Source organism: Podarcis vaucheri (assembly GCF_965113315.1).
Source record: "Podarcis vaucheri genome assembly, chromosome: 13".
NCBI lineage: Eukaryota > Metazoa > Chordata > Lepidosauria > Squamata > Lacertidae > Podarcis > Podarcis vaucheri.
In genome coordinates, this window is record NC_138751.1 from 38924204 (window position 1) to 38936808 (window position 12605).

Consider the following 12605-nt stretch of genomic DNA (forward strand, 5'->3'; position numbering starts at 1 on the left):
TGTGTAGAGAGGCTCCCCCATATCCAATACAGTCATACCTTGGTTGTCAAATGCCTTGGTACTCAGACGTTTTGGTTCCCAAACGCCGCAAACCTGAAAGTGAGTGTTCCGGTTTGCAAATGTTTTTTGAAAGCCGAATGTCCGACGCCACTTCCATGGCTTCTGATTGAGTGCAGGAAGCTCCTGCAGCCAATTGGAAGCTGCGCCTTGGTTTTTGAACTGTTCCGGGAGTCAAATGGACTCCCGGAACGGATTACGTTTGACAATCAAGGTACCACTGTATAGACATGATAAATGATTGTTTATAATTGACGGGATGTGTCTTTTGTCCAGCAAGCTCTTCCCTGGCACTGGTCTTGTGCTTCACCGCTCCTGCATCTGAAGGGCAGCTTTGCATGAGTGCAAAAAAGGGTCCTGATCCCAGCTTTCTGGATGAGATGCTGAGCCACGCAGTCTCCCCAACACTCCATCTCCATTTCGCCTTCTTGGGATCTCTGCAAGGTCTTGCTTATGCCCAGTAACTGTGCATAAAGCTGAAGGTTTGGTATGAAAACTATCACAACTGATGGGGGAAATCAGGGAGCGTGTGTGCTTACACACGCAAGCGTTTTTGTATCTTAGCCTTAAAGCGAAAGATGTGTGCGTACGTTGAAGAATGTGGGCTGTCAAGTGGGAAGCAGAGAGTTAGACTGGGCCAAATGCAGCCCAAGGGCTGCCAAGTTGCTGACTCCCACATTATATGAAGCAATTCATTCAACATTTACAACTGAGTTACAATGCTACTACAGCACTGCAGTGGGGGAAGCAGGAAAAGAGACAAAATGTGCTTTGTAATTGCTCAACTTCCTACCTAAGTGCTGTCATTTTAACCACTCAGTTGGGGGCAGGGGGGAGCAGGAAAGGGGAAAGACTGCTGGAGAGGAAGTGGAAAGACTAGCTTCCTCGAAGCTTTATCTAAACCCGGGATGGGGAATGTCAGTCCTGGGGGGCATGGGAATGGCCAGTATTTATGTTTGGGGCGGCGGCAGGACACCCAAATGTTGTCATCCTCTGTCTGGCTCTGTCTAGCTGATTTTGAATGAAATGTCTCAACAACAGTTGTTTTAAATTACTTTCTTTTGACCCCTTGAGCTCAGGAAAATCTGTTAAAACCTTTCTACAATTTATACTCAGCATGCCCTCAGCATGAAAGGGGAGCCTTTTAACCGCTCTGCGTTCGTCCAGTGTGCCGATTAGAGGAAACATAACTTAAGGTTACCAGACACCCCCGTTTCCTGGGGACAGTCCCCGGATTTACAAATCAGTCCCCATACAAAATCCATTGAAATTGAAAAGTGTCCCTGGATGCATTGGGGAAAAAATCTGGTAACCTTAATTTAACTCGCTTGGAAAAAAAGGAAATTGGAGCACTCAAAATCATTTGCCCTGTTGGATATTCTCTCTCTGCAGTGGCGTAGCGTGGGTTGTCAGCACTCGGGGCAAGGCAAGTAATTTGCGCCCCCTAACCCGTGGATTTGCGCCCCCTAACCCCCAGATGTTGCGCCCGGTGCGGCCGGGCCCCCCTGCACCCCCCACGCTATGCCACTGTCTCTCTGTGTGTGAGAGAATAATTTGTTCCAGAAACAGAAGGATAGAGAAGTTTCAAGAAGTAGCAGAAGGCTGAGATGGTTTTGTCTATGCAAGGACACCCAGCAGCAAAAGTGATGCTGCACCCAATCCTTCTAAATCATTCATCAGAGGTTGATGGATTGATCCAACATGCCCCCATATGTACACAGAAAATAGAAGATCGAGCGCGTGGAGGTCTGCATATACTGTTGCAATGCATTACATTTATTCCTACTGTGCAGTTAGAAGGTTATTGTATAGTATTAGAATGGGGTGTAGCTGTGACAATGATGAAGGGACCCTGCACTTCTGAATCCGCCACTACATCCCTGGGAAGGATATACGCGTAATTCAGTGACAATGAATGGCTGGGTGAACGTGGCGATGCCCTGAACCCTTGCACCTGCTCTGTGCTCACGCCGCCAGCAACATTTCCAGACAGGAACTGAAACGGGCAGAAGGGCTAAACGCTGAATCTCTACAAACAGGGCGAGATCTTAAGCGCCCTTCTCAACATGACGTTTCTGCCCACCCACCTAAAGCCACACTCCTTATGGCGCCCGCCGCGAATCACGCTACGCATGCGTCTTCGCCTATGCCCGCCGAAACCCGGCCACAACATTTACGCATGCTCAGTTAGGTATGGCTGCCCGGGAGCTTTGCCACTCCAAACATGGCGGCGGCGGCGGCCGGCCGGAGGGTAGTAGCTCTTACGCATGCGTGTTCCATCCGACCACTCGCCTAAGTTTCTGAGTTTGGATTCCCGCCGCTACCCGGATGAAGAAAACACAGAGGCGGTGGCCAATGGGAAGAGGGTTGGCATGGCAACAAGGGGCTGGAGTGACAGGCTCCTCCCCCGAACTTGTTGGCGGGAGACTGGTCGAGGGAGTCGGGGTAGTGAGGTGAGAGTGTGCGGTTTTGAAGTGGTTTGGGGGTGGGGTGGGCTGCTGGTATGGGGAGAGGGTGGGTGACGTGAGCGAGCCCATAGGGGTTCCCTGGGGGCAGAGACCGAGGCAGGGAGCCTGGGGCTGACGGTAGTTGGGGGTCCAGCAACACCTGCAGGCCCGCTTGGACCATTGGAGACTCTTGGAAGCCACTGGGAGTGGGGTGGGTGCTGGGTGCTGAAGGCATGGCAGGTGTGGGTGCTCCTGGGAGAAGGGTCGTGTGGAAAACGAATGTGGAAAAGGAAATTAGAGTGGCTGGGGAAACGCAGCCGGATGGTCGGGGTATAAATAACAACAATAAATTTCATTTATACCCCGCCCTCCCCAGCCAAGACCGGGTTCAGGGCGGCTAACAACCAATAATAAAAACAAGTTGATTAAAATGCAATTTGAAAAAACAAGATTAAAATACAACATTAAAACATTAGGATGCAGCCTCTTCACAGGAGGAGAAAGGAAAAAGAAAGGGGGGGGGGAGGGAATCAAACTGATTCTAAGCCAAAGGCCAGGCGGAACAACTCTGTCTTACAGGCCCTGTGGAAAGAAATCAGATTCCTGCATTATTATTATTATTATTATCATTAAACTAGAGCAGGATGCATTGAAAGAAGAGGGCAGCAGGTTAATGTGGGGGTAGGGCATAGGATCCAGCTCCCAGGGCCTAAGGTCTTTTTGGCCCCCTCAATGAAATATTTGAGGGGGCCACCCCCTCCCCCCATTAATGGGCATTTCCTTTCAAAGTGTGTCTTGTGATTGAGTATGTAGGGCAGGACTTACCTTGCTCCCCCCCCCCATATATTTTATTCAAGCTGGCACCCCTGGGGTGGGGTTGATCACGGGAAGCAGGGAAGTGGTGGGCAGGTGACAACCTTAGGTGGCCTATGGTTCTTAAGTGCTCTTGTTGGTGGTTGATTCTGGTACTGTGTTTGCTCTGAACAGCTTCCCTTCTGGATCAAACCCAATGGTTCATCAATTGCTGCTGGGAAATGGCTTTAAAAAGAATTGTGTAAAAATCATGCAGTGCAGCTTTTGTTGTGTCTGCTACCTCTGATAGCCTTGAAGGAGCAAAGCTATAGGTGGTGATGGCTGTTTCTGTCAACCCAGCCTGTGAATTTCCCCGGGGGCATCTGGCCAGTCATTGGTGAAATAATGCTAATCTTCATGACCCATTACTTTGATTCAGTATGACCGTCCTTATATGCTTTAAAGAGAACTCAGAGCCAGACTCACAAAATATATATTCTCCTAAAGGTTTGCATATATGTTTGCAGGTTGGGGTGGGTGGTTGTTTTTGGAAAAACAGCTGATTGCAGCTGTCATTTTGAGCAGAGAATCAATTTGGAAGATGAAGCGTTGCTTAACTATTTCTCTTCCTGCTGTTTATCTGCTCAGAATAGCCTCTACCTGGCAGGTGGGGAAACATTTGAGGGCAAGAGTGGATAAATGACAGACAGGGGAAGTGTTAAACAGTCCCCCTTAGCTTGCTCATTGCAACCTCTGAGGCTGCCTTTCAGTAAAACAAACATAATTTTGTTTTTATTTATTTCATGAGTAAGGCCTTAATTATAATCACTGGCCTTTGAACTTAGTCTTTCAGTGTGAATGCATGCAGCAGAAAGGATTTACATATTCTTGCTGTGCATCATTATAGGCAAAGTGTACAGATTATGGATGTCACTATATCAGGGAAATAGGTGAAAGCTGGTGCCATATTTGTGGGTGGGTGTCATGGCAGGGAAGCAGAATTCCTTGAGAGTACTGGACCCTTTAGCAATGTATAATGTGAACAATGGCTGCAAAGGGTGCTTTGGAGTACTCCTAGTTTAGGTCAGGGATAATCCTCCTGGCATTGTTGGACTACAGGTCCCATCTTCCTTAATCAATGGTCATGGTGACTAGGACTGATGGGAGTTGTAGTCCAAGAAAATCTGGAGGGCACTACATGGGTTACCCCGGTTGACATCTGTCTGCTTTCATAGTGTAACCAGGAGTTGTGGAAGTCTTTGGGGAAGACTGTGACATTTATGAAGAACTGGTTTGGCTATTGATGTGGGGCACTTCTCTCTCTTCCAGGAATGCCAATATGGAAAGCAAACGGAAGGCTTCTGTGGGGGAGCCTACTCTTTCTCAGAGGAAGAAGTCACGAGGAGGTGATTGGGAGGAGGATGGCCCCTCACAGTTTGAAGAGGAACTGGCCTTTTTGGATGAGGTAGAGGCTGAGATGGCTCTGGAGGTGAAGGAAGCACAGTTGGTACCTGATGCCATCCCCTTTGGTGAGTTACATGGGTACCAGATATGGAGCAGACTACCTAGGCAAATGAGTCAGAAAGGTTGGGCAGCGGACCGACAAAGCAAAATGTATGTTTGGTGGTGGTATGGGGAGCCTTTGGCCTTCCAGATATTGCTGAACAGGTTCCCATCAGCCCCGTGGGCCAGTGTAGTTCAGCCACATCTAGAAGGCCCATGGTTTCCCACCTGGTTTATTGCTGTAATTCAGCATTCAATGGCACATAAAAAAAAAGAAATGCTAAATGCTGAATTACAGCAATAAACCAGGTGTGGGAAACCATGGGCCTTCTAGATGTGGCACTGAGTAATGTTGAGCACATTGCATATTGTGTTTAATTGAAACCACTGTGAGACTTTGCCTTTCCTTTTTTATTTTTATTTTTGGTGCTGCCCCATCTCTCTTCTTCCTACTCTCTGCAACTAGCAGTTTGAACTTGGAAGGTGCAAGATCTTTAGCTGCTCCAAATTTGTAGTTGGTCAAAAGAGAATTGGTGGTCGTGATTGATGTGAGTTTCTTCTTCCTTCAGGTAATCTCTTCTCATCGGTGCAGAATCCAAAATGGCAGAGACCACCGCCTCCCAAAATAAACCCCAAAGAGGAAGCTCTGTGTTTCCAGCAAGTGGAACTAGATTATTATGTGGGTGAGTACATAAGCGAATAAAATGCTGACGAAAAGGTATTGAAGGTGCTGCAGAATGGATTCCATTCCTTCTGGGAAGGGGTTTGCCGAACTAGGTATTCCCTTTGCCTTACTGAACAATAACTCTCTGCTACAGAAAGGGAAGTCTGAAGCTGTTATACTTCCTGGGGCTTTTGATAGCTACAATAGCCCCATAATATTCTTAGCCCTGTTTGCCGGATAGAGTGGATAAAGTCTGGAATTCCCCAGAGAAACTGTAGTCCCATTTTTCTGATTGTTGGGATGAGGAAAGGTATCATGGCAAGCTTGTAGGAAGGTATATTTGGAAATCTGTGTGCAAAGTATTGTGAAGTCTTTCATTTCGAAAGAAAATAAATGTTAAGTTGCTAGCCCTTAAGGTTATGGAATGGAAAATGTACCAAAATAATGTGGGCTGATTCTGCTAAAATATATATTAAAAAGTTAGAGGTGGTCTAAAAGAGCATTTTTTCAGTTCATATCATACATGGTTCACTAGCGATGTTTTTTAGTGGAAAGACAATTGTAATTTAAATAGCTAAATACTAATCGTACATTATCAACATTCAGCAACTGATCCAGCCTCTCTCTCTCTTCTTGAGGCAGGCGCTCATCTCCCTGGCTTCCCAGGATCCACCCAGGGTCCAGTTCCTGTCCTGCGGATGTTTGGAGTCACTGGAGCCGGCAACAGTATCTGCTGCCACATCCATGGCTTTGCCCCCTATTTCTATGTGCCTGCCCAGGCTGGTGAGTGTTTGGCTACAGGGGGAGGGGCTCTCCCCAAACCACCCTCCTTCCTTCTGCAGCTTAGTCAGTCTCCTGCTCCCCTTCCTCTTTCTGTTAACTTTTCTCCCAGGATTCCAAGCAGAGCACCTGGCTGACTTTCAGCGGGAACTGAATGCGGCTGTCATCCGGGACATGCGATCCAACAAAGACGGTCTGACCCAAGTTGTTCTGGCAGTGGAGATCTGCAACAAGCAAAGTGAGCACAAGACAGTTTGTGTGTAGGCACCCCCTTTGTCTGGAAAGATGGTTGGGTTAGACCAGGGCTGCCCAAACTTGGGTCTTGGGCTACAACTCCCATCATCTCTAGCTAGCAGGACCAATGGTCAGAGACGATGGGAATTGTAGTCCAAAAGCAGCTGGAGACCCAAGTTTGGGGAACCCTGTGTTAGATCCAGATTTGGGATGCCTGCTGAGCATTAACATCACAGCAGCCTTGCTCTTTTAGCACCCAGAACAGTGTTGCCTTTTCATGCTCAATTCCTCATGCTGTTTGTAGCGGTTGAGTCCGGCCTGAATAGGCAAGATTGTGTTGTATGTATAATAGGAGCAAAAGAATTCTAAAGTCGTTGACCGATCCTAGTCCTTATGCTTGTAAATAGCTTTATGAAACATTACAACTGTAATGTTTATGAACTTCCGGCTTGGAGCGCCTGTGGTCTCCGCCAGATGTGCAAGGTTGGAGGGAAGAAGTAAGATGCAGATCTGAAAGCTGTAGATGTCAGGAACGGGAGGAGATGACGATCTGTGATACGGTTTGAGGAGTCTGAATTCCCCCAGGGCCTTAAGACTCTTCCCCTGTTCACTTAGACATGTATGGCTACCACGGGCAACATCTTGCACCCTTCCTGAAAATTACTATGGCGTTGCCCCGGCTAATTGCACCAGCCAAGAGGTTGCTGGAACAGGGACTACGCTGTGGGACTCTGGGAGTGCTCCACTATCAAGCCTACGAATCGAACATTGACTTTGAAATCAGGTAGGATAGTCCAACCCCATGTTTGAATATTCCCTCCTCAGAAAGCAGGCACTTTTCACCCTGATCTGTTCAACCAATAAGAGCTAAACTTCAGCAGAATGCAGTTTCTAGCCCTCATGATTGCTTGAGAATGTGTGGCATATGCAGAGGCTCAGCCCGCATCGGGTTGGACTACTGCAACGCGCTCTACGTGGGGCTACCTTTGAAGGTGATCTGGAAACTACAACTAATCCAGAATGCGGCAGCTAGACTGGTGACTGGGAATCGCCTCCCAGACTATATATCACCAGTCCTGAAAGACTTACATTGGCTCCCAGTACGTTTCCAAGCACAATTCAGTGTGTTGGTGCTGATCTTTAAAGCCCTAAATGGCCTCTGTCCAGTATACCTGAAGGAGCTTCTCCACCCCCATCGTCCAGCCCGGACACTGAGGTCCAGCTTCGAGGGCCTTCTTGGTAGTGGTGCCCGCCCTGTGGAACTCCCTCCCATCCGATGTCAGGGAAATAAACAACTATCTGACTTTTAGAAGACATCTGAAGGCAGCCCTGTTTAGGGAAGTTTTCAATGTTTGATGTTTTATCGTGTTTTTAATATTCTGTTGGGAGCCATCCAGAGTGGCTGGGGAAACCCAGCCAGATGGGCGGGGTAGAAGTAATAAATTATTACAGTGGTACCTCGGTTTACAAACTTAATACATTCTGGAAGTCCGTTCTTAAACTGAAACCGTTCTTAAACCTAGGCGTGCTTTCCCTGATGAGGCCTCCCGCCTCTGCTGCCCTTCCACCATTCGGCTTCCGTTCTTAGACCAAGGTAAAGTTCGCAAACCGGGACACTACTTCTGGTTTTGCGGAGTTCGTAAACTGAATAGTTTGTAAACAGGGCTGTTCTTAAACCGAGGTACCACTGTATTATTACTATTACTATTACTATATTACTATTATGTGAGAGGACTGGGCGAGGTTTTGGTCTTAACGCACATTTCCAGGTATGTTTGCAGAGATGATGTTACTTGCCCATCAGAATCAAATGGCTGTGATTCTGCAGTGTGGGACATAGGTAGAAGTGAGTTACAAGCACACTTGGATAGAGTCTGATTATGAGGCGCCTGCTGAAACATCCTGTTTGACTCTGATGACCCTTAACGCCCCTATCTACTTTCCCTCCTCTCCTCTCCTGCATTATATTTGAGGCAGATGGGGGAAAGGTGTGATTTCTTTCCAAGTCTTTCTCTACCTAGCTCCCATCAAACCCAAGATTTCTCTCCCAACTTAGGTTCATGGTGGATCGGGATGTCGTTGGCTGCAACTGGATTGAACTGCCTGCTGGAAAGTACCGCCTGCGACAAGAACAACCTGCTGGAGAATCCAGCAAGGATAACCCACCCAAGGTGCTGGGGTTGGGGAGAGGGCAGGTTTCTGAAGGTGTACAGTTGAGCAGGTGGAGAAAGGTGTGTTTGGGGATGGCTGAGTTGGTATAGCTTTTAGTTGGATGGACCTGAGTTTGGTGTTTGGTGCCTAGTGGGGGATATTTTCTACTGGAAGATATAAGCACAGTGTGTGCAGTTAGGATAGGAAATCTTCAGAGCTGAAAACTTCATGTTAGCGGCTGTAGGAGGTAAAGGTAAAGGGACCCCTGACCATTAGGTCCAGTTGTGACCGACTCAGGGGTTGCGGCGCTCATCTCACTTAATTGGCCAAGGGAGCCGGCGTACAGCTTCCGGGTCATGCAGCCACCATGACTAAGCCGCTTCTGGCGAACCAGAGCAGCACACGGAAATGCCGTTTACCTTCCCGCCGGAGTGGTACCTATTTATCTACTTGCACTTTGAAGTGTTTTCAAACTGCTAGGTTGGCAGGAGCAGGGACCGAACAACGGGAGCTCACCCCGTCGCGGGGATTCGAACTGCCGACCTTCTGATCGGCAAGTCCTAGGCTCTGTGGTTTAACCCACAGCGCCATCCGCGTCCCTCAGCGACTGTAGGAATTCCTCGTTAATTCTTCCTTTTCCTCCTCACCCCTAGGTGTCGCTGTGTCAACTGGAGGCTGATATCGCCTGGATGGATTTCGTGAGCCACCCGCCCGAGGGAGAGTGGCAGCGCATTGCCCCCTTGCGTGTGCTCAGTTTCGACATTGAATGTGCTGGACGCAAAGGTATTGAGGAAAGTTGGGGCAGAACAAGACATGATGAGAAAGTTTTTAGGTCCTGGTAGGTGGGAGGCTAGTTAACCAGGACTCTGCTAAGTAACTTCATAAGTTTTATAACAAATGACAAGGTTTTACAAATCTGAAACTTATCTTGGTCTAAATGGCCCTGTTCGGTAAGACATACATTCAACACTGAAATGTCTCTTCCTGAGGTCATTTTTGCAGGCAATCTGAGTCAGCTCACAAGAAATAGTGTATTATTATGTAGTGGTTTGTGCAGTAGGCCTGACAAGCTGGGGATTCTTATTTTTCCTGGGCAGGCGGCTGTTCCTTAGATTTCAGAGCGAACAATAACTTACCTAAGTCTTACTGTAATATCAAGGGCAGGGTGTCTAGGCTTAGAGTTGGCAAAAGACACCCTGGCAGTGTATGAGCTCAGAAGAACTTGTGAGATTAACTATTGGTGTGGGCAGGTGTTATAAGTGAAGGGGTTAAACCATAATAGTGGATTCATCATTGCTGCAATCCAGAACAGATAGCCACTTCTACAGTTACTGAAAGGCAGTGGGGAGCTGTCAGTTTTCCCATTGACGATCCCATTCTGCATTTTGTTTCGTTTCCCTGTTCAGGTATTTTCCCTGAACCGGAGAAGGACCCAGTGATCCAGATCGCCAATATGGTCCTCCGCCAGGGGGAGAAGGACCCTTTTGTGCGCAATGTCTTCACCTTGCAGAGCTGTGCCCCTATCGTGGGTTCCCAGGTGCTCTGCTTCCAAAAGGAGGCGGAGCTGCTCAAGGTAATGGGGCGATATCGGGGCTAGAAAATGCCCTGAGAAGTCTGTGGAGGATCTGAGCAGCGGTGGAGGCCCCTGGGTGTTACAGTGGAATGCTGTATATGGAGGTTTACATACTAAGCTATCTGGCTTAGTCTGTGGGGATGATTGTTTTCAACAACATGTACAGTGGTACCTCTGGTTGCGAATGGTGTTGATGGTGTTACATGATTTTAAACTTATCCTGTATATCCTCATGAATTACATACTGGAAGCTGCCTTCAGTGGGTTTCCTATAAGTATATTAAACATACTATACTATAATATACTATAATAATAATTTTAGAACTAAAGGGCTCTGTCCTCTCCCCCATGCTTTTTAACATCTATATAAAGCCCCTGGGAAGGATCATCAGGGGGCTGGGGCTGGGTGTTCACCAGTATGCGGATGATACCCAACTCTACCTCTCTTTTCAATCAGAACTAGTGAAGGTGGTGAATGTGCTGTTCGAGTATCGGGAGGGGGTTGGAGAATGGATGGCAGTTAACGGATTGAGGTTGAATCCTGACAAGACAGAAGTACTGTTTCTAGAGGGCAGGCAGGCGTGGGGGACTCCCTCGTCCTGAACGGGGTAACTCACAGCTGTCCATGGAGGCACAGGTCATTTCCTCTGCAAACAAGTGGCAAAGCTTGGAAGGGCCTCATCCTGAGATCCTGGATTGCTGAAAGCCTCTGCCAGACAGAGAAAACAGTAGTGGGATAGACAGACCAGTAGTGGGATACGACAGCTCCATATAGCCAAATATCACAACTTTCTTCCAGGCCTGGGCAGAATTCATACGGACAGTGGACCCGGACATCATCACTGGTTATAACATCCAGAACTTTGACTTCCCGTACCTTATCACCCGTGCCCAGACCCTCAAGGTGAGCCTAGCTTTCTCTGACCGAGTACATGTTTTGCCTGCCACTGCAAGTGCAGTTCTGTGGCTATTCCTGCATTAAAACAGGCCACACTTTGCTTTGTCTGACAGGTTCCAGTCCAGGAGTGTGGAATCTTTTGAAACTGCGGAAACTGGCCACTGCCCCCACCCTCCCCACCCCAAATTCGTGAACTGTCACACTCACAAAGGCTTATCTGTACCTCTTTGTAGGTTTTCCCTTTAGAGGTCTGCGTACATGAGATGGTGTTTGCCCTCTGAACTTTTTACAAATACTTTGTACTTAAAACGGTTTTGAAAATCTGATTCCCAGGTAATCAGGTGCACTTTCAATGAATCGAACCAGTTAACTGATTAAACGATGCAGCCTCACGTATAAACGTCCTGCCTTTATCTTCCTGCCGTGGCTCACAGCTTCCTTTTCTGCATCTCTTCCCATCCCAGGTTACCACATTTCCCTTTCTGGGCCGTATTCCTGCACGTAAGTCCGTCATCCGTGACTCTTCCTTCCAGTCCAAGCAGATGGGCCGGCGAGAGAATAAAGTCATTAACATGGAAGGCAGAATCCAGTTTGATCTGCTTCAGGTAAGCAAGGCTGATAGACCCGTTTTGCAGATGCAGTGCTGAAAGATGGTGAGTGAGCAAAGATGGTGAGTGAGCAAAGATGGTGAGTGAGCATTTTGCCCACTGGACCATGTTCACGTCCCCATCTTAGCCATTTCTTCTCTTCCTCCCTCGCCAGGTTTTGCTGCGGGACTACAAATTGCGCTCCTACACGCTGAATGCTGTCAGCTATCACTTTTTGCAAGAGCAGAAGGAAGACGTACAGCACTCTATCATCACAGATTTGCAGGTGACAGTGAGCAGCCAGACCTTGTGGCCTAGAAGCTTTCCTCTGTAGAACAAACGTCTGGTGACTTTTATTCTTGACTGTCCATTTACAGTGGCACTTCAGGTTACATACGCTTCAGGTTACAGACTCTGCTAACCCAGAAATAGTACCTCGGGTTAAGAACTTTGCTTCAGGATGAGAACAGAAATCGTGCTCCGGCGGTGCGGCAGCAGCAGGAGGCCTCATTAGCTAAAGTGGTGCTTCAGGTTAAGAACAGTTTCAGGTTAAGAACGGACCTCCGGAACGAATTAAGTACTTAACCCGAGGTACCACTGTATTTTTTCTTCTGATGCCTGAAATATCCGGAGTGCTAGGTTTAGCCAATTCAACACACTTAGCCTCCCAGAACGACCTTTTCTGGGGTTTCCTGGGCTCAAGGGCTGGCATGAAGCTGTATCTGTTTAGGGTCTTTACAAAGCCCTGTGTGACAGAATTTGAGAACTGCTCCTTTACTGAGATTCTTATCAGTGCACAAGCTAGGTTCATACTGGTTTTGTCTGAGGCAGGGTAAGTACTTAAGGTTTAGTGCCTGGTCTATGGGAGACTCTTGGAAAAGCCATTATCTTCGCAATGAATAATTTAGATTTTAGGGAA

The 12605-nt window shown here is 47.7% G+C and overlaps 1 protein-coding gene across 1 annotated transcript in view; it reads left to right on the forward strand.

The window, feature by feature from the left end:
* Positions 1-2354: 2354 nt before the first annotated feature.
* The window catches only part of POLD1 (DNA polymerase delta 1, catalytic subunit), a 31439-nt gene continuing 21188 nt past the window's right edge, over positions 2355-12605 (forward strand). Inside the window, exons 1-12 of the mRNA XM_082194314.1 lie at positions 2355-2510; positions 4626-4825; positions 5369-5482; positions 6106-6246; positions 6356-6481; positions 7093-7261; positions 8534-8648; positions 9282-9411; positions 10035-10201; positions 11001-11105; positions 11564-11704; positions 11862-11972. Coding sequence (XP_082050440.1) covers positions 2386-2510; positions 4626-4825; positions 5369-5482; positions 6106-6246; positions 6356-6481; positions 7093-7261; positions 8534-8648; positions 9282-9411; positions 10035-10201; positions 11001-11105; positions 11564-11704; positions 11862-11972 — 1644 coding nt within the window. The 5' untranslated portion in view covers positions 2355-2385. The remainder of the gene's footprint in view (positions 2511-4625; positions 4826-5368; positions 5483-6105; positions 6247-6355; positions 6482-7092; positions 7262-8533; positions 8649-9281; positions 9412-10034; positions 10202-11000; positions 11106-11563; positions 11705-11861; positions 11973-12605) is intronic.